At 39.4% G+C, this 22,133-nt stretch overlaps 1 protein-coding gene across 3 annotated transcripts in view; it reads left to right on the forward strand.

Moving 5' to 3' along the window:
* Positions 1-22,133, forward strand: part of TPH2 (tryptophan hydroxylase 2) — a 129,365-nt gene that overhangs the window by 49,194 nt on the left and 58,038 nt on the right. For all 3 annotated transcript variants that reach the window (XM_027873983.1, XM_027873993.1, XM_027873982.1), the window contains one exon: positions 11,926-12,052. In XM_027873983.1, the coding sequence (XP_027729784.1) occupies positions 11,926-12,052 (127 nt within the window). The remainder of the gene's footprint in view (positions 1-11,925; positions 12,053-22,133) is intronic.

The raw sequence follows: 22,133 nt of genomic DNA on the forward strand, positions 1-22,133 counted from the left end.
CCTGTTTCTTTAAACCATGGAGATGCTTGGACATATTTTAAAAGTAACAGATTTTAAAAAAACCTAGCTACCCCTAATTCAAGAAAACATCTTGGGCATGAGAAGCACCAAGGTCTCTCCACTGTAGGCGGCTTTTTGCTCTAGCCAGCTGTTATTGTTGGATAGGAAGAACAGCTCACAACCTCCGGCCAAGAGACCTAATGGACAGAACATAAGGAGATTCAGGCTTTGCCATTAACTTTCCATGCCACCGTTAGCAAGTTACTTAGCCTCCCAGGGTGAGGATTAATGAAATAATGCTTCAATCACCCCTGAAGAAAAGCATTATATAAATACAAAATAGATCTATTTTTACTCAGCACCAGCTAAACTCAGGTTAAAGCCTGGTGTTTCTCATAAAGCCATAGAGATGGCTTAGTTACATAGTCAAGCTCTACGTTTTCAGTCATAATAGTCTCTGAAGTTCTTAAAAATGATGATAAGGCTGTAGGTTTCTGAGTGCCTTTAAGGAATTCAAAATCCTCTAACAGGAGATGTCATATAAGAAAAAAGTGTAATAAATTATTTAAAACCTATACAGTTTGAAACCAAACGCTTCTATTATGTTTCCTTTCCCATTTAGAGAATACCTGCACAGGTACAGGGTGGTAATGGATGACCTCTTGAAGTCCCCTCCATCTTTGAAATTATATGATTGCTCTTTCCCGTTTTCAGCAGTGCTTTTGAGTAATGCTTCCTTCAGTGGGACTGGATGTAGACCTTTCTTCCCCAGTGGGGGCTTATCTAGCCTAATCTACTTAAACGGGCAGAGCCCTATGCTTCCAAATTTGTCTTCTTTTTCTCACCCTTCCCAATCTAAGCTCCTATTCCCTTGGTGCTCTGCAGTCAGAAGGATGGTAATTTGACGTACTATTCTATACCAAGGTATGACTGATGGGTAACTGTCTACCGAGTTGGCCCCTTTTAAAGAATTATTTTAAAAATTGGACATTTTTAACCTGAAGGAATAGAATATGGAATTTGCTAACATTCTTCAAATTATAACATAGAGGAGACTCTATTTTAATCAGGGAAATGTATGATAGGAAGAGAAGATGGATTGGACATGTGTGAGAGATGATAGGTAGATAGCTTAAGTATTCCACTGGTGCCTTTCGTGGTAGGAGAATGTATCAAAGGCCTCCATCATATTGGGTGGACCCCTTCTATGGCAACAAGTGTTGCACAAGATGGGCAGATCTGGATCTTAGGCCCTCTTAGGGCTGGATGGGACATTAGCAGACATTGAGTCAAATTCCCTCATTTTACAAATGAGGAAATTGAGGCCAAGAGAGTTACTTCGCTTGCTTGGGATCAACAGCTAGTAAGTGTGTAAGATAAGATTTGAACTCAGGTGTTCCTGACTCCAAGATCAGTCCTCTGCCTATCATTCCACCTAGCTGCCTCTAAGCTATCCAGAGGAATGGATGGATTGTAATCTAAATCACTAAATGGACAAGATCACATATCCATTTGAATATTTGAGGTGACTCTGGTTATTCCATCTACACAAAAGTTTGCCATGGCTAAAACTTATTTTTCCAGTTCTCAATCTATGGGAATTAAAAAAAAACTTGTTATATCAATCATGAAGCAAGATCTGTCCATGGTGTGTGTGTATGTGGGTGTCAGTGTATGGGTCTGTGTACTGAGGGGTTGGATGTAGTGGTGGGGGCCATCCCCAGCTAATTTAGAAGCTTAATTTTCACTGACTTTCCAGCTTTTAAGATCTTAAAACTCTGAATGAGAATTAAGTGTATTAGACTGATGATAGATCAATGATAGATAATAGATGATAGATAAATGATGGAAAGAAGATAATTAGGTGATAGAGCATTTATTAAGCATTTCTTTTATGAAGACAAACTAGGCCATCTTTTACCTCAATTCTTACCTAGCCTTTAAATACTGAATGGATATTGCCTCAGACAAACTGAAACCTGAGAAAGACCTTACCTTAAAAAGGCCAACACCTCCCACTGCATCCTGGGCCATTGTCAGTCCTCTTGACCTATGTCTTCCCACTGGACTCCAATGACTCTGGAGGACAGAGTGAGGTAGGTGATTTTGCATGGTTCTGCCTCACTTAAATCCAATTCACTTGCAAGTGAAGACGTCACTTTCCTGATGTCATTGGTCCTTTCTGAGGATGAAGGACAAACAATTCTGTGCTAGGTTCTAATATAAACAAATAAGACAATATTTACCCTTTTGAGCTTACATTCTAATTGAGGAAGATGACTGGGGAAGGGGAATTGGAAAAAGAGAGGCAGGATACCCACATGGGGGCAAGGTTGCTGGTGAGAAGTCCTGTGTGTGAATCGAGGCATTAATGAGAGGCAGCATGGCTGAAGCCTCTTCTGAAATAATGATCTCAGCAAAGGAGTGGGCAATCAGGAGAGGGAAACCTGGGGTGGGGGGTGGGAGGAGTTCCTCCAGATTGGGAAGGCAACTGGAAAAGAGGAGAAGCCTGGAGAGTAAGTCAAGGCATGCGTGAGGTTTAGATTAGAGGATATTGCAGGTCCTTTCCAACTCTGGTTCCTGTGAGATAAATTTTCTGAGGATCATTTGAAGAAATGTGAATGGTCTAAATTTAATCATGTTTGGGGAAAGACAATAATAATAACGGTATGCTCTCATTTGATCATTGTAATAAACCTGAGAGACAGGTAGTATCGTATGATTATTATTGTTTTATGAATGAGGAAACAGTGACACAGAGAGGTTATGTGATCTGCCTAAGGTCATACAGCCAATATGGGTCAGAGGCAGGATTTCAACCAAGGTAACACTCCCCACTATAACATGCTGCCTCTAACCGATATGCTGTTAATACCTCTCCAGTTTCTCTGAAGGAGATTATTGCTGCTACCAGTCACAGCCACTAGCTGTGTGCCCCTTTGTTTCAATGACTTTTATTTCCTCATCTGAAAAAATGAGGGGATCACTAGTATTACTTTTCTCACATGGTTGGTGTAATGAGGTCAGGTACGGGAAGCATTAAGCAGACTTTAGGCCTCTAACATCTGCCAACAGGGAAGAGTAGGGTCCAGTTCACTTCTGTTGGAATAATATTTCCACATAATAGAGGGTGTCCCAAAAACGTTAGTTTGGTTTTAAGCTTATTAAAGCTTAGTGCTGCACTAAGATCTTTGGGACACCCTGTATCCTAATATTAGTGCAATGCTATCCAACTGAGATAGAAATGGGGCCACTAAATCATCCTGCCCACCAGCAAATTGACTTAGAAAACCACAAGTTGTATATGGTTTATTGTATTTTTATTCATTTTGTTGAATATTTCCCCAGGACTCTGACTCAGGAGGCTCCCTGCTGAGGCTGTTTGACGCCTGTGAATGCAGAGCTGACTTCTGAGTAAGGAACACCCGGGCTTAAATCCTGCCTTAAATACATGTCTGACTGGGCTATTCACTTAGCTTCTCAATGACTCTCAAATACTCTCTCAGCCTGTAAGTTGCAGAGCAGGTAGCAGCCATTATTCTGCACTGATGGTTTCCATACTGGGAGTTCCCTCCTCCAAATAAAATCCCAGGTCTGATTTAAAAATATACTCATCCGCATCCACACACAAACAAAATACTCCCTCCCTCCATTCTTCTTTAAGTGATGAAATACTAATAAAAGGCGTAAGGGATGAGCAAATAAAGCCAAAAATATAGTTATAAATAGTATCTGATGAGACATATATATAATATATATATATATATATGTAAGGGTATTTACGTATAATTTGTTGATAAAGAACCTTGGAGGCAGGAATACCCAGGTTCAAGTTTCACCTCTGACAGATATAGGCTGTGTGACCCTGTGGACAAGTCACTTAGCCTCACGGGCAGCTCTCTGAAACAGAGGTTCTTAACTCGGGGCACATGAACTGGTTTCTAACCCATATTTTGATAATCATATTTCAACATAATTGGTTTCCTTTGTAATCCTAGGGGCAGCGACGTAGTGCAGTAGATAAAGTGTAGGAATTAAACTTGAGGATCCCTGAATGCTGCCTTAGACATTTAATAACTGTGAGACCTTGGGCCAGTCACTCAACCTCTGTTTGCTCCATTTCCTCATATGTAAAATGGGGATGATAATAGCAACTACCTGTTGTGAGGATCAAATAATGTAACATATGTAAAGCACCTGACAAATCTTTAAAAGAAATACATAAATGCTAGCTATTGTTATTTTATTATACATATTTAAAAGCATCATTCTAAGGAGTCCAGATTGCTAAAGAGATCCATCTCACACACACATACACACACAGAGTTTAGAACCCTGTTCTAGAACTGTAAGTTGAAGGGAAGGGGGTTAAGAAGGGAATAAGCATATGTTAAGCACCTACTATGTACTAGAGGCAGCTAGGCTGCGCAGTGGATAGAGTCAGGACAACTCATCTTCTTGAGTTCAAATCTTGTCTCAGACACTTACAAGCTGTGTGACCCTGTGTAAGTCACTTAATTCTGTTTGTCTCAGTTTCCTCACCTGTAAAATGAGCTGGAGAAGGACATGACAAACCGTTCCAGTGTCTTTGCCAAGAAACCCCAAAATGGGGTCACAAAGAGTTGAGTTGGGTACGACTGAACAACAACAGCAAAATGTGCCAGGCACTTTATAATTATGATCTCATTTGATCTTCACAACAACCCCAGGAGGTAGGTGCTATTCTTATCCCCATTTTGCAGTTGAGCAAACTGAGGCAGACAAAGGTTAAACGACTTGCCCAGGGTCTCACAGCTAGTACATATCTAAGACTAGATTTGAACTCAAGTCTTCCTGACTCCAGGCCCAGAGCTCAATCCATTGTGTTACCCAGGTACCTAGCCACAGAACAGTTTAAGATCTGCATTGATAGAGAGGGTTTTCTTTTCAGAAACTCTTCAATACTGATGAAACCACGGCTCAGGTCAATTTAATGTTGCATATAAATACAAAAGGGCCAGATGTGCTAGCATGTTGGCCTTAATACAAACAGAAGAAACTCCTCATTTATCTGTGAAGTGGGCACCGGTAAAAAACCAAAACAAAACAAAAATATAAGTAAGCCCATTTCAATCCTAAATTGACTCCTGGAGAGTTTTCTAGTCAGCATGATGAAAGCAAACCTCATCATTCCCTTGTTAAGTTTCCTTCTGTGTTATCCCCAATTAGGTGCACTTACCCACCAAATGGTGAGTTAAAGCAGAAAACCCCTCCCAGAGTCGTCCTCCTGCTTCTTTTCATCCACACGACCTCTTTTTTCCCCTCCCATCCATCTCTTTTATTTTCCTCCTTTTTAAGATTTATCTAAAGTGTCAGCTTCTGTGTCATTTAAAACAAACAAAACCTATAGAAATATGCCTTAAAAGACAGATGGGAATATTTGGAATGGGAAGCAAATGCTCGATGCTTGTCCGATGCCTTTTAAAGGCTTTAATTTACCACAAACATAAGAAAAAAGTCACTCAACACAGTGTGAGGAGTCATCTTTGAAAAGTGATAAGAAGAAGAAAACGCCAGACTTGTCTTTAATGTGAACTTTACAACCAGGTCTATTATCTGCTGGCGGCCAACTTAACGCAACTTTCTTAGAATGATTCAGGCAATTGCTTGAGGTGCTCTGCTTGGACTTATAAAAAGTCTCTTTACGGTAGGCTTTAGAAACCTAAACACAGGTCTTATCAGAAAAGATTCCAATTTAAGGCAGCAAAGGTTGGATGTCTGATATGATCCATAGCTTTCTTTTTTTGAAAAGGAGACATGATGTTTTACAGCGTTGACAATTTTGAAAGGTTCTGCGTTTTCACTGAACAAGAATGTTTTTGTGTGAAAAAAAAATGAGACATTGAAGCATTCTTCGGGGGAAAATGCATAAAAGCTGAGTGGAATTGAAAAGAGGAAAGTTTGCCGATGTAGAGATTGGGGACAGATTGTGCTGACAGGTGTAATTATGGTTGAATAATTGAATCTTTTAAGGAAGATCTAGTGGAATAAAGCAGCAAAAGTATCTCCCTGGTCAGAACCCATTTCTAATGAGATGCTCAGTGGTCCAGTTGTGAGGGATGCTGCATCCATATTGCCAGTGGATTCCAAAGCAGTAACCAGCAGCTTGGCCACTGGCAGTGTGCTAAGTGGGCTAAATAAACTGTTTTCATTTCAATGAACTCAAGTGAAACCAGTTTAAGGTTTCAAGTATGTGGTTCTTTTGGCCTTGGATAGATATCCCTTTCCACTCTAGATTCTATTTTGTGTGTGTGTGAGTGTTTTTTAATATATTCTTTTCTTATCTGTAAATATCTCTCAGTCTTAGGAATGGAGGCAAACCTTATCTTTGAGGATACTCTATAAAGGATCTAAGAGCCTGGAAGAAGGAGTAGACTTCCTCTTCCAGGGGTTCTCATCCTGGGGACTACAGACCCCCAAGGAGTATATGAATAGATTTCAGGGGGTCTGTGAGCTTAGATGGGAAGAAAATTATATCTTTATTTCAATATAATTGGTTTCCTATGCAATTCTTTGTTTTTTTATATATTTAAATGTATTATTCAGAGAAGGGGTCCATTGGCTTCACCAAGCTGTCAAAGAGGTCGATGACACAGAAAGGTTAAGAACCCTTGGAGTAGACTTGACCCTAAGGTAGAAGAAAATAAGTGACAAAAAGTAGGATTTACAGAAGGGCAGATTTCGACTGAATGTAAGCATTGTTTGGGGTGAGCAAGGGAACCCCTGTTTTGCTAGGCTAGGTCACTTTCTATGGAATTGAATGTGTACTCCAAGGTCGACTGGACTGCATATCCAGCTCCTTGCTGAAAGAAAGATACGTGCTTTTTTGGAATATTAAAACAATTCTCAATAGGTCTACGAACAGCAGCTGTTGCATCATCCCAGAAAGATGCATATTTCACATCAAGGAACTGGACATGCACCCTGGCTAGAAGACAAGCAACTTGGTGCACATTTCCAGCTTTGGGGGAGGTGCCCCACTTCAGAGAATCGGGGCTTTCACAGTCACTTCTGTTATATAAGGAAACAAGAAGAGAGGTGCAAAAATGGAATGGGCTATCTGTTGAAGGAGTAAGTTCCCAGTCATTGGAGGTATTCAAGGAGAAGATGATAGATGATTACCTGCCAGGGATGCTGAAAAGGGACCACGGGCAAAGAGTAGAACTACATGACCTCCAAAGTCTCTTTCAATTCTGAGAGTCTATGAAATGCCAAGGTACCATATTGATCTTATGGAAACTAAAACACCAGAATTAATAGCTTCATCATTAGCCTTTGAAATCTCCAAGTTTCACTTTGGGTGAGAATATTTCCAGGCATGCCTTTTTTTTTTTCCCACCTGTTTATGGAACTTTGCAAAAGCTGTGGAATACAGAGCAGTTTGGTTTTATTTTTGTGACTGTTCCTCTGAAGTCATAAAAGATAATCACCTCGTTCCTGGTTTTGAAATAGAAGCACTCAAAGCCTTTGCCCCATGAGAGGAGAGTTTACTGTAAATATTGCTCTCAGGCTCTCTTTCCAAATCAGAGGCTCTTTTCTCACAGCCCTCTGCCCCACAGAGAGAGGATGCCGTGAGGAGAGAACGTGAGGACTGCTGAAATACAGTGGCAGCGTTTCCACTTGCAGTAAGATGAAGCTCATCTTTATCTCCCCATTTACAATTCTCTGTTGGGCGCATTGCTCTGGGCCTTTAGACTCAACTGAAAGTACAGGGATTGCTCTGTGGCTTTGCATAATTTTTAATCCTCCCAAATTGACAATCCCTCTCAAGCAGTAATAAAAAAGGAATTAATTGTTCTCCCTACGTATTGGTTCCTTACGCTATTGCAGTTAGAGCCTTCTACCTGCCCCAAAAAGGTTCTAGGTAATCGTTTTCTGACACATGAAATCTTAACTTTAAATTCACATGACCAAGCCCTTTCCTACTGTGGTGATTTGATGTAGTGGAAATTAATCACTCAGCAACCATTTCTCAAGTATGTACTATGTGCCAGGAACTGAGCTATGCATTAGACCAGACCTGCACAACTTGGCAGTAAGTAGGGGCCAAAATTAAAATAGGCTAAACGTCTTTGGGCCTCAGATAGGTTAGACTAAAGACAGACTGACAATGGTTGGTTGTTGCGGGTCACGTGACAAACAAGAGAATGCGCAGTGGCAACCCTACATTTTTCGCAGGCCGCGTAAAATCCTCGGATGGTTGCAAGCAGCCCACGGGCCAAATGTTGTGGAGGCCTGCATTAGATAGATAGATGTTCAACGTTCAGTGGTTTCAGTCATGTCTGACTCTTTGTGACCCCATTTGGGGTTTTCTTGGCAAAGATATTGCAGTGATTTGCCATTTCCTTCTTCAGCCCATTTTATAGATGAGGACACTGAGGCAAACAGGGTTACGTGACTTGCCCAGAGTCACACAGCTAGGAAGTGTGCGAGACCAGATTAGAACTCAGAAGATGAATCTTCTTATTTCAGGCCTGGCACTCTATCCACTGTGCCACTAGTTTGCCTCTGTATCTGGCACATAGTAGGTGCTTAATACATGCTTATTCCCTTCCTTAACCCCTTTCCCTTCAACTTGTAGTTCTAGAACAGGGTTCTAAACTGTGTGTGTATGTGTGTGTGTGTGTGTGTGTGTGTGTGTGCCACCTAGCTGCCCAGACAGTTAGTTAAAAGCATCTGTTTAATATTTACTTCATGGCAGGCACTGTACTAAGCAAGCAAAAGCTAATACAATAAATGTGTATAGTTCCTACCCTCACGGAGTTTATTTTCTAATGAAGGTAAGACAACACATAAAAGGGAACTAGAAGGGGGAAGGGTGATGATTAGAGTTTCAATGCAACAGCGAGTTTGCAGATAAGAAGATGGAAAAGTCCAAAGAGTAAACGAAGAGTGAAGTGAGCATGGGCTGGGTTTCAAATCAGTTTTTTTTTTTTAAGGGAGTTGGACTATTTATTTAATTTTAAAATTATTTATTTAATTTTTAAAATTTATTAAGCACCAACTATGCACAACAAAGTCTCTTTAGTATCTATAGTCTTTCAGCAATGTTTTATGACTGCAAGTTATGAAATCCTATGTTTTTATGAAGAGTTAAAGTTGGAGATTGCCCAAAGGGCAATGGAGAGGCAAATAATGGGTATGAGCAGATTGTGACACATTCAATCACTCAGGAGAAGTTATATAAAGGATGGAATCAAATATGTATTATATTTATATATCTAGAAAAAGGATAGCTATGTAGAGAGATGAAGGGATAACCAATGGATAGCTCCATTGATACACATGAAATGTCAAGTGGGACCTTAAGGTAGATCCCACCCCCTATCCCCCACCACTATCATAATGTATTTGTTGGGTAACATGGATGACAGTCCTACAAAATGGGGAGAAGGGAGGGGTATCTACATCATTAGATATCTATATCATTAGATCAATGATATCTACATCATTAGAAAGAATAGCCACATTGATGAGATCACTTATTCATTAGAATATGAAAGTATGTGTTGGACACTGGGATTAAAAAGACAAAAAAAAAAATTCCTGCCCTCAAGTTAATTGATTAAGTACCTACCATGTGCCAGGTACTGTGCTAAGCTTTGGTGATGCAAAAAAAGTTCATAGGTGATCCATATGTGAAGCAGACATTGCAGTTTATTGAGTAAGGGAGTAACATGGTAAGGCCTGTGCTTAAGAAATATCACTTTGAAAGCTGTATGGTGGGTGAATTGGAGTGGAGAGAGATTTGAATCAGGGAGTCTAGTTAGGGGGCTGTTGTCATAAGGGGGAAGGGAATAAGCATTTATTCGGCACCTGCTATGTGCCAGGTACTGTGTAAGCACATAGTAGGTATTTAATATAAATTTATTGATTGACTATTGACTGTGCTAAACCCAGTTGAGGAAACTGAGGCAGACAAAGGTTAGATGCTTTACCCAGGGTCACGCACCTAGTAAGGGAGGCTGAATTTGAATTCAGATCTTCCTGACTCTGGGCCCAATGCTCTATCTACTGTACCATGTAGCTCCCTGATAGTTTTAACCAGAGGTGATGAGGGCCTAAACAAAAGTGGTGGCTGTCACAAGTAATGAGAAGACGATGGGTGCAAGAGATGTTGTGGAAGCAGAGATGGCAAGATTTATCAAATGAGGAACTGAGGAGGTGGTACCCTCAACAAAAGCAGGAATATTTAAATAATAGTTTATTCAAAAGTTTTGAAAAATAATTTGAAAGGGGGGCTGGTTTGGACAAAAGTTTGGGTTATCTGTGGGACATCTGGTTTGAAATGACCAATGGTCCAAACTCATACCTGAAGCCATACCTGTGACAGCCCCAGCTTCTGACTGAATACTTCTAGTGATGGACAACCAGCTACTTCCTGAAGCAGCGCATTTCAATTTTGGCTTCTCTAACCCTTAGGAACTTTTTCTTGTCCTCAAGCAGAAATCTTCCTCCAACTTCTACCCAGTATTCCTAACTCTGCCCACCAGGGCCAAGCAGAATCAGCCTATCCCCTTTTCTTCGTGCCATCCTTTCAAATGCTGTAAGAGCTGCCTCCTAAGCCTTCTCTTCTCCAAGCTATACATCCTCAGTCCCTTTAAATGATCTTCGGTATCAGATGATATAGGAGAAGGATTCTTAACCTGGGGCCTGGGGACTTCTTATCATTTTTTAATATTTTGATAACTATTTCAAAATAAATTTCCTTCGTAATCCTATATATTTTATTTTGCATTTAAAAACATGATTCTGAGAAGGGGTGTAAAGGCTTCGCCAGACTGCCAAAAGATCCCTGGTAGCTCTTCACTGTTCTGGTTGTCCTATAGATATTCTCCACCTTACTCATGTGCTTCCTAAAATGTGGCACCCAGGACTGAGCTGTTCACTCTCTAGTCCTTGAAATTCTCCCTCTTAATGCAGCCTATTAGTGCATGAATTTATTTAGCTCCCATGTCTCACTGATTACTTGTATGAATCTCTTTCTCTATAGTAGTCTTTTTTTTGTCTGATCCTGTGATATTTTGGAAGAAACTCTTCAGTAAGGAAACTATATCCACCAACACAAATCAACAATTACAATTATCCCTTACATATTGTGACTTTCCCTATTGCGGTTTCACTATATCCCGCGTTGGCATAAGAAGTTAAATGGGAATTTTTTGGGGAGTTTTGCAGAAGCCAGCAGATGACACAAAGTTTAGAAATTCAGAAATGTATAAAATATATAGTATTGTATAATATGTATTAATAATATATAATACAAATTAATAATATAATATATAATGTATTTTACCTTTTAATACCATAATAATCGAGACTTCTTTTCTGGTAGGGAAGGCTAAAAATTTTATGCAGATTTTTCAGATTGTGGGGGTGCCATGCCCCTCACCCACGCCATGTAGAAGGGATAAGTGTATATAGTTTTAGAGTTACCTGAGGGTAAGAGGTTAAGTGATTTGCCTAGGGTGTCATAACATGTATTACTTGCAGAATTTGAACTCATGTTTTCCTGACTCTGAGGCAGGCTCTCCACTGTGTCAAGGTGCCTTTTTTTCTATCATTTCCTATACTGTAAATGCCATACCTATTATAGGGCAATTGGTAGCTGGAGCTTCTGTAGATTTCTCAGTCAAGTTCTATGAGGGGCATAAAGTTTCTCAACACTTTTTTTGGGGGGGTCAGGGCTTGTGATTTTATTCATGTAGGGAACTCTCAGTGTGTAAACTTCCTCTACTGATGCAAAGAGGTCAACTTTTCTACAACTTACATTCTTGAGAATTGCCTGGAGTCCAAAGAGGTTAAATGATATGTATGATAAAATGACCATATCTGAACATTGTAATATAAATTATGCTAACATTTCTTTGTGTTCATTCTTGTCAGAGATACGTGTCATGAACTCCTGGGACACGTCCCCCTACTTGCTGATCCTAAGTTCGCTCAGTTCTCACAAGAAATAGGCCTGGCCTCCCTGGGAGCCTCTGATGAAGATGTTCAGAAGCTTGCCACGGTGAGTCCTTCTGTGTTTTCATGTCAGACTTTGAAAAAAGATCTTCCTGTTCATCCGAGGATACTAAAGGAAAAAAAAAAGATTTTTACAGTTATTAAAGGTGAAAGTAAAACTACATTTTGAAGATGAGTAGGTAGCATTGAGAGGCTAGATAGATGATGCCATGTTACATTCTGGGACGTTAGCTCTTCCAGGAAGAGAGATCACATTTCAGGGAGGTGACATTTATATCTTCAAATAACAATAAATATTTCTTGAGATAATTGTTTCCTTACCTGTTTTTAATGTTCAATATTAGTTTATATGCTTAATGTTTTATTTTCTTGGCTTATAACATAGTTTAGATACATTTATACTTAATATTCATTTGACCTGTTCTGTTCACCCTCCAAATGAATTGATCACCTTACAGACTTTGCTATTTTGAGCATAATTTACATTACAATGTTCAGATATGGCCATTTTATCATACTTTTGCTTCAGTGTTTACTTTTTTTGGGGGTCAGGACTTGTGATTTTATTCATGTAGGGAACTCCCAGTATGTAAACTTCATCTACTGATGCAAATTGGTCGACTTTTCTGCAACTTACATTCTTGAGAATTGTCTGGAGTCCAAAGAGGTTAAATGATGTGTTCATAATCAATTAATCAATAAACATTTGTTAAATGCCTACTATGTGCCAGGCACTGTGTAAAGTGCTGGAGATACAAAAAGAGGTAAAAAAAACTAGTTTCTATCCTCAGTGAGCTCAGAATCTAATGGGAAAACCAACATATAAATGAATATATACAAAGCAAGCTATATACGGAATAAACAGGAAATAATTAAGAGAAGGAAGGCAATAGAGTTAAGAAGGGTTGGGAATAGTTACACAGCTATTATGTGTCAAAGGTATGATTTGAACCTGTGCTTTCTTGCTCTAAGACCAGTCCTCTATGGCGCATTGCCTTTTTTTTTTCTTCTAGTATTTATAGAGCTTCCAATATTGGATGTTGGGATTGAAGGTTGGGAGGTCATGTAGCAAGCTAAGAGGTATAATCAGAAAACTTGGGTTTTAATTCTACCTCTGATGTCTGCTACTTTTGTGATCTTGGGCAAGTTATTTAGTCACTCTGGGCCTTAGTTTTCTCATTTGTACATAGCGCGTGTGACACCCCATGTTTTAACACATGGTGAACCAGGTTCATGGTCTTTTGCTGGCCCGTACCTGCTCAACATGTTAGCTACCTCATGAAGTCCCATTAATAGGTTTTCTTTTTCTCTAGCAAGACAGAGGACAAAATTAGTTCAAAGTGAAGGCATTGCATGACATAGCATGGTAAGAAGATTTACAATAGCACATTCCTCCAATAGACATATGGTGCACCGTATCACATGTGTATACCATCAATGGAGAGAGTGAGCGGGCATAGCTAGGAATTACACGTGATGAGGCATCAGGGGCCTACACATGAGGAATACACATGAAGGGACAACTTATATCTTCCACACAGCAGGATGGTGTCTTATAGTGATGTTATCACACTGCTTTCAGTAGGCCTGCTCCTTACCAAGCATGGCATCTCCACTGGGTACATTGTTCTGTTGAGCTTTCTGGGCCTGCTCCTTGTTGGGCAGAATGGTGTTTCTACCTGGCCTGCTTCTCATTTGGTCACAGTGGTATTGTTCCGGGCCTTGTATTTTACTGGGTGCTGGGAATTATTGACTTGCTGGGGCTTTGGTAGGCTAGAGTATGGTGGCCTGAATCTGCCCAGATAAAAGCACATTCATAATTCTTTAGTCATACTCACCATGAACAACTAACACAGGCTAAGAATAGGTCTGTCCTTTTCAGTACCTGTATCAGAATCAGAGATCAAAGCTGTTTATTATGGATATGTTTATTATCACCTCACTGTGATTAGTCACCCACAGGACTCCAAGATCATTTCTGGTTTAGGTTGTTGTTGTTCAGCCTTTTTCAGTTGTGTTCAACTCTTAGTGACCCCTTTGGGGGTTTTCTTGGAAAAGATACAGGAGTAGTTTGCCATTTCCTTCTCCAGCTCATTTTACGGATGAGGAAGCTGAGGCAAACAGGGTTAAGTGATTTGCCCAGGGTCACACAGCTAATACAAATGTCTGAGGCCAGATTTGAATGTAGGATAATGAGTCTTCCTAACTCCAGGCCCAAAAGTCTATCTGCTGTACCACCTACCTTTCCTAGTGACCCCAAGATCATCTCTGGTTTAAGTATGAGCTTGAACTAAACGTAGCTCAGGGAAGCAAGGTCAATGTTCTCTATCTACCTTGTCCTCATTCTTGTCTTTATTATGCATATCTGCTCCCCCATTAGCTTATGACCTCCTTGAGGTCACAGACTATTTTTTACCTTTCTTTGTAACCCCCAGCACTTAGCCTCGTGCCTGGCACATAGTTTAATAAATGCTTATTGATTGAATATCTATCAGAAAGCAAAGTCTAATTGCTTTGGAGCTATACTTTGACTAGAGAAAGACCTCATTCTCCCTACATGTCAAATGAAAGAGTTAGACCACAAATTCTCTGTGGTCACTCCTAGCTCAAGACCAATGGCCCTTTGAAAGTTGTTCCAAGCAGGGGGAATGGTAATGAGCAAGCTCTATAAACAACTTAGGGAGGAACAAGGGTGAGAAACAGTGATAGGGCCAACTGGGTTGGAACTTGGTGACCATGATAGATAGTAGTAAGAAATAAGAGCAAGATTTAGACTTGTAGTGTGTATACTAAAAAAAATTGTCTGTTCTTAACTGGTGAAATTTGTATTGGGTCAACTAAAATTCCTTTTCCTTATTTACCCGGTATTCAATGATTCCTCCTGCCCCCATTTCAATTCCTAGTTTTCATTAACTTTAACATTTCAACTACCTTCAATTTTAAACTACCTGGTTTACTAGTCCTTCTTGCTTTGAAAATTTTTTTTTGCAGACCAAAAAAAGCTCAGAAAGCTCTCAAGTGATATTAGGAGCATAGAGGAGTAGTGACATGTTTCCTATTAACTACCACTATAAGGAGTTAGGAAGACTTTTCCTGAGATGACATCAGAGCTGCTTTTGACTTCTAGCACAACATCCTGTCTCTCAGTTAAAGAACAAAGTGAACAGAATCACGCCAGGAAAATCTCTGAGAGAGAAAATGTGCTAAGACTCTAGCTAGGCAGCTTCAAAGTAAATATGGAAACAAATGAGCTGATGGGTAACATGCATATTAATGAGCCCGAAGCAACATGCCAGAGCAATAAAACCATTAAGATGACCCATTTCCAAACACAGAGAGATTAACAACTAAAGCATTGCTGGGAGGGGCTGAAAATGCCTATGGAGGGAAAAGAAATGGACCTTTTAGGAATTCATACCAGAAATGAAGACATCATTAATGGACTTCCTGAACTTTGTTTCCATTAAGTAATGCGCCAGAGGAAGAAATAAATAACATAGACCCAAGAAGAAAACTGATAGAATAAAAAACCTAGAAAGTACTGATTATGTAGAATGATGAGGCAGGTGATATTACTCTTTGCACCAGGTGAGATTTATAGTATTAATGATGATATTTATGCAAAGCCTGTTTTTCCTTCTTGAGTAAATTTAAGTATTTAGGCAGAAAGGAGTTAAGCAACCCCAGTGAAGGCAGACATTTCATAACTACTTTAGATGTGCTGTCAACAAATCTGTCCAAGGAAAGAAAGAAGTAATTGCTCCAAGGGACTGAGTGACACCAGAAGACTTTCATTGTTTTGTCCAATGTTCCACTTGAACTTCTGGATCTTTCTCCCACACTACCACCCTATTGCCAGTAGCTATTATAGCTCTTTGCCATATTTCTGCATGATATTTATTTTGACATTTTAATAACGCTTTGGTTGGGGAATGAAGAAATTTCTTCTGTTTTATTTGGATACTGGTTTCCATGCCCAGAAAACTATTTAAATGAAACACTTTTGTATTTGGGAAAATTGATGATGATGTCTTGACTCATTGTTATAAATGTAAATAATTTGCCCTCCAGTGCATAATGAATAAGATTCTGATTGTGGCTGTTCTGCTCTTTCCATACTAATCGTCAGCTGTCTGGGTCTATGTGTTAGTAATATACAAAATTAGTCACCAAACCAAGGGTAAGGGTAGGCTAGAGATCGCTATAGGGAAAAGCATGTTTGTTTAGCTTTCTTCCAAGGACAGATCAAATGTTTCCTTTTTCACACTCTCCTTTTTGACTTCTCTTATTTTATATTATCTTGTCTGAACATCATATTTGCTTTTTCATGTTCATCTTGATTCTCTCCTCATTCTCCATTACAACGTGAGCTCTGGAGGGAGGTGAGTGTTTTGTCTTTGTTTTTGTATCTCCAGTGACTAAAAGTGTCCCACAAAGAGAATGTAGGACTTACTATGTACATAGTAGTAAATCTATGACATTGTCATAGTAGATTTATTCAACTGAAGAGAGACGCCATTTTTCCGCTGGAGAGCTCGGTTCTAACTTGGTTGAGGGTTCTTGGTGGCTTACTTTCTAGTGAATTCTTGATGAATATTTTTCATGAGATAGAATGACTCAAGCAACTCAGCATAGATGGGGATTTTGTGGTGGGAAGCAGGAGATTGAGTCCATGATGCATTGCCTGTTACAGCATGTTTTTTCATGATGGTCAGTTTCCCAAATGCATACTAAAATTGACATCTTTGCATTGTGGGAACCATGTTTGTCGAGTTCATTATCTAGTAGCTCTTGATGAGTTATGCTGTTATGCTCAGTGGCACTCTACTATTTGTATTGTTCATTGTCGCAGGCAGGGATACGTGAATAGAGATTTGCTGATTAGATGAATTTAGTAACTTACTCCTGGAAATATGCTGATTTCCCCCCATATTTAAGTAAATTTAAGGGGGCTGCTTTCCTAAACCATGTAACTATCTTGTGATGCAGATGGCATCAATTCAGTTCATTCATTTCTCCCCTCATAAAGGCATTTGAAACAGACAAAGCTGTATATCATCTTTAGGAGAAAGCAATCAGCATGAATACGCCACAGATGTTTCACAAACTGATTAAATCAGCCTGTGGCCCAGTTGGAATTTTTTATATATGGAAAATCATTCATCCAGGTTTTTTATTTTTTGGGTTTTTTTCCCTAAGAAATTGAGGTCCCAACTCATCTGGAATTCCTGACTTTTTGGTGGACAGGAAAGATGGAAAGAGAGGGATGGAGTCATAGTCAATAAGTTTGAGGAATGTTGCTAAGAGTAAGAGTTGTATTCATTTCCAAATCTGTTCCAGGGTCTTTGAGAAGGTGGGATTATTAATGGTCTTAGGACCTACTAGGAACGTTTGGTTCAGCTAACATTGCAATAGGAAAAAGTGATTAGGAAATTCTTTTTTTTCTTTTTTTGGCTAGGCAATGGGGTTAAGTGACTTGCCCAGGGTCACACAGCTACTAAGTGTTATGTGTCTGAGGTCGGATTTGAACTCAGGTCCTCCTGAATCCAGGGCTGGTGCTGTATTCACTGCACCAGCTAGCTGCCCCTGTAGGAAATTCTTGAACTGTAATCATGTCTGTATTTCTGTTTTCAAGGCTAACCATTTGTATATTTATTTATTTTTATAATTACATTTTTTTTGTTAGATTTTGAGCTCTTAGTTGTATCCCTCCATCCCTCCCTCCCAACCCTACATTAGAGAAGGTCAACATTTGCTATAGACATATATGTGGAACCATATCTTTTGTGTATTTAAGTAAGTTCTGCCTCAATTAAAGCCATCAATGTCCATGAGTAAATGAAAATATGTTTGAATTTCCTGAATGTGTGAATTTCAAATCTTCTATTTTACATTAGGGACCCAGGCTTAGTTAGTGCTTTCATGTGCTGAGAATGGTAATCAACTATAAATCTGAAGCAACAATTATAATTTGAAAGGGAAGAATCAACGTAAAGGTAACCCAAGACATTAGTAAGTTTTAATAGTTACATGTGTCCTTGCCTTCACCTTTCTTGGCCAGGAGTTAAAAACTTTAGGATGACGGTAGTGCCTACTCAGCTATAGTTCTGAGCATGGGTGATTGGTAGCTCAACAGAGAGCATGCAATAAGTCTCAGGCTTAATTACTCAATGCTAGTGCTTTTGAACTATTTCACATATTTGGAACATTAGATGCCAAGTAGACAAAGCCCCGAAAAGAGCTCTCACACAGTCTTAATTGAGATGGTTGAGTAACTGATCAGATATGTTATTTCTATGAGGAACAGTTTAAAAGTTAATGCTACACATCCCAATCCATTGCTTTTGCTTTAATGACTACTGTGAATAAAGAAGAGAGGTATCCTACAAAGAGTATGTTTTTTTCTTTTTAACCATGTAATTTTTTTCCTCCTCTTTTCATTTCCATTGCCTTACTTGCACTGTTTGCCATTACCCTTCTTTCACATGTGGTCTCAGAACTCATTTTTCTAACTTCTCTGATTGCAATTCTCTTTTGTTAGCACTGACGCTGTTAATTGAGGACACGAGGCGATATTAGTTTCTGTACGTTCAGCCTCTGATATTTGGTGTTGCCATTACTGGGTATATTTGTTGCCTGCTGAAGTATGATGATGATGATGACACAGTTTTTTGGAATTTGAAAGAAATTCTAATTGCATGCTATTTTTAGAAACAGGCACATTTTCAATCTGCAACAGTTATATATTTTTGCAATTTAAATCTTTCTTTATATTTTATATCTTTAGCCCAGGGCTCCAGGGAGAAGTCACATAAATGCAGATGCAAAAATTTTAGATATTTGACAACTTTTCAAAATATAGCCACATTGATAACTATCTATCTTGATGACATTTGGCCTATGCACAAGAGCCCTCTCCAGTCTACCCCCAAGACCTCTGGAACTACGAGGAACATTATTATTATTGTTGTTGTTCGCTCTAGGCCTGTGTTGTGTAAATGCCCTTTGCTGATGCAGATTGATAACTTGTCTGGAGCTTACGCTTCTAGAAAGCTTCTGGGGAGGAGTGGAGGAGGGCTGAGGAGCTGAGAGACTTGTCCATGGTCACAAAGATAGAATGTGTCAAAGGTACAATTTGAACCCGGTCTTCCTTACTCCAAGGCTGGTACTCTGTTCATTATACCATACCTCCTCTCCAGGACCACATCGAAAGAGAGATTCTTAGAGTTGAACATGACCCCAGTAGTCAGCTAATTGGACCTCAGAAAGGAATAGATCAAACTAGACCTTATTTATTTGCCTGGGTTTAAACAGTGTAGAATTTTAAATGTAGCCCTGGTTATGGCCAAGAACTCTTTTACTCATAGGACAGCTAGGCGGTACAGTGGATAGAGTGTGGCATGTGAAGTCATCTTCATGAGTTCAAATCTGTTCTCAGATACTTATTAGCTGTGTGACCTTGGGAAAGTCCTTGTTTGTCTCAGTTTCCTCATCTCTAAAATGAGTTGGAGAAGAAAATGGCAGTGAGATGAGTGGGTTAGACTACGTAACTTCTGAGTTCACTTCCAGTTCTCAGTCTATGATCCTAAAAGTTAATTGACCTCTCTGAGCATCAGTTTCCTTGTCTGTAAAATAAAGGGTTCAGACTAGATGAACCCCATGGTCTCTTCTTGCTCAAGATCTCAGAACCTAGAGATTCTCCAGTATATCTGCCAAGAAAACTCCAAATGGGGTCATATAGAGTCAGAAATGACTGAACAATATTTTACCCATGTGCATGTAGATAGATCAGTTTGAAAGATAGGTATTATACCATCCTTGAAGGATAAAGACAGTCTTATCAGGTAGAGCAGAATTTCAAAGTAACGGAGATTAGAGCATATGTGTGTATTTGTGTGTGTTTGGACTGTGTGGAGGGAGAAGATTTAAGGGTTGTACTTTAAAGGCAATACTTATACTTTTGGGAAGGGGAAAAAGGAAGAAAATAAGCATTTATGTTGTGTCTGTTATGTGCCAGGCACTGTACTAAGCACTTTAAAAAAAAAGCAAATATTATCTCATTTGATCCTCACAACCATCCTGGGAGGTAGGTATATTATTATCCCCATTTTACAGTTGAGGAAAATGAGGTAAACTGAGGATAATGACTTTCTCTGGGTCACACAGCAAGTAAATTTCTGAGGTCAAATTTGAACTCAGGACTTTGTGACTCGAAGCCCAGTGTTCTATGCCCTCATCATCAGCTGCCTCTTTTAGATGAAGAATGATTCACTTGCCGAAGTTGTTGTGTTCTAGTGTAAAAAGAACTTGGCTAAGAGGCAGCTGACTATGTGATGCTGTAAAAGAACTTTTATTTCTCATCTGTCAATTTTATCCTGTCTACCTCATGAGGGTGGTTGTGAAAAACAAATGAAATCACAGATGTGACGTGCTGTAAAAGAAGGATAAAGTGACATATACATATGAAACATTATTGAATAGAATCTCTAGGTTCTGAGATCTTGAGCAAGAAAAGACCATGGGGTTCATCTAGTCTGAACCCTTTATTTTACAGACAAGGAAACTGATGCTCAGAGAGGTCAATTAACTTTTAGTATCATAGACTGAGACCTGGAAGTGAACTCAGAGGTTATGTAGCCTAACCCAGTCTCTCACAAATGAGAAAACTGAGGCCCAGAGGAGCCTAGCGACTTGCAAAAGTCACACAGTTAAAAATGGCACATCCAGAATTTTAACTCAGATTTTCTTACTCCGTAACCAGCATTCTTTCCGTTCTATATTGCTTTTCTATTACCTGAAGGATTTCTTAAAATAAAAATCCTAGGCATGCCACATGACCCCGAAAAACTTGTTATTTTATTTATGAAATGATTAATTTTAAATTTCTGAAGCCTCTGGTCCTCCACATTAAGCTGTCATCTTCCTAGTATGATCAAAATCTTGACGCTGAGCTCTTTCTATTTTTCCTGCTCAAAGAAAGTTATACACATCTGTCAAGGAATATAAAAGAGTCCTAGAGTCATTTCAATTTGTATAAAAAGGTACAAAAGGGAAAAAAAGAGCTCTGGTTTAACTCTAAAGGGAGCCCTTCTCAATACTTTAAGCATGCGGGGTTTCTGGTGAGGATGGTGATGTGAAAAGAAGTAGAGAAGTCTAGTTTTCCCACCTAACCTCCAATTGCTATTTGAAAAGCTACTAATAATGACTAATAATAAATCAAACCACAAGAAAAAGAAGTAAGCTACTCCATCCAGTCCAGAAAACCATACAAAGATAACTAGGAGATGGTAGAAAGGGTCACATCAAGGAAGCCAGAACAAAGCCTTGTAAACTTTCTAGAGGCTGGTGGGAAATATGGAGACGAGCCATGCCAGGGTAGTTGGTAAAAGCTCCCACAAGTAGACCTGAAGTCAGTTTTCACTCTCAGGGTAAAGGGAAAGGCTGCAGCCCAGTTTGACCTCCAGTATCTGAGATCCTAAAATCAGATCATGACTCTGGTCAATCGGAACAAAAGCAGGGGGCAGAGCCAGTCTCTACTTTTTTTTTTTTTGTGCATAGAGACTGGGCTCGTCTGTGTATTCTTTGGAAAAGAGATGTCAAAACTAGGCTTAATGCCAGACCCATATTAAAATGTAATTGGGAAATATTTAACAAAATAAATAAAAATATAATAGAACATAGATAATGTTAAGATGTGGTTTTCTAAGTTAATATTCAGCCTTCAGGGATCCTTATGTAAGGTATAGTTCTATCCCTCCCCCTATTCTATTTGAGTTTGGATTTGGCACCACTGCTTCAGAGTGCTGTGAACCACCGCAAGAAATAGGGATAATTCACTGATTAGGCACCAGCAGTAGGGGACTGATGAGGAGGTCTAAGAACAATATCATCTCTAACATTCCACTGGGACCTGGCAGGACCCCAGCAATGAATGGAACCAACTGCTTACTGGGGTTAGTGCAAAAAAGAAAGGGAAAGATTTGCTAAGACCAGCATCTATGGGAGACAATCAGAGAATGAGGTAGAAACCAGGGATTTAGGCAGAGGGTGGGGCCTAGTGCCAGCCATCCTACCCAGAATGGCAGTGGCAATGTCTCTCAGACTAGAGAGTGGTTAAGACCAAACAA

Source organism: Vombatus ursinus, unplaced genomic scaffold (genome assembly GCF_900497805.2).
Source record: "Vombatus ursinus unplaced genomic scaffold, bare-nosed wombat genome assembly UNPS02003292.1, whole genome shotgun sequence".
NCBI classification, from domain to species: Eukaryota; Metazoa; Chordata; class Mammalia; order Diprotodontia; family Vombatidae; genus Vombatus; species Vombatus ursinus.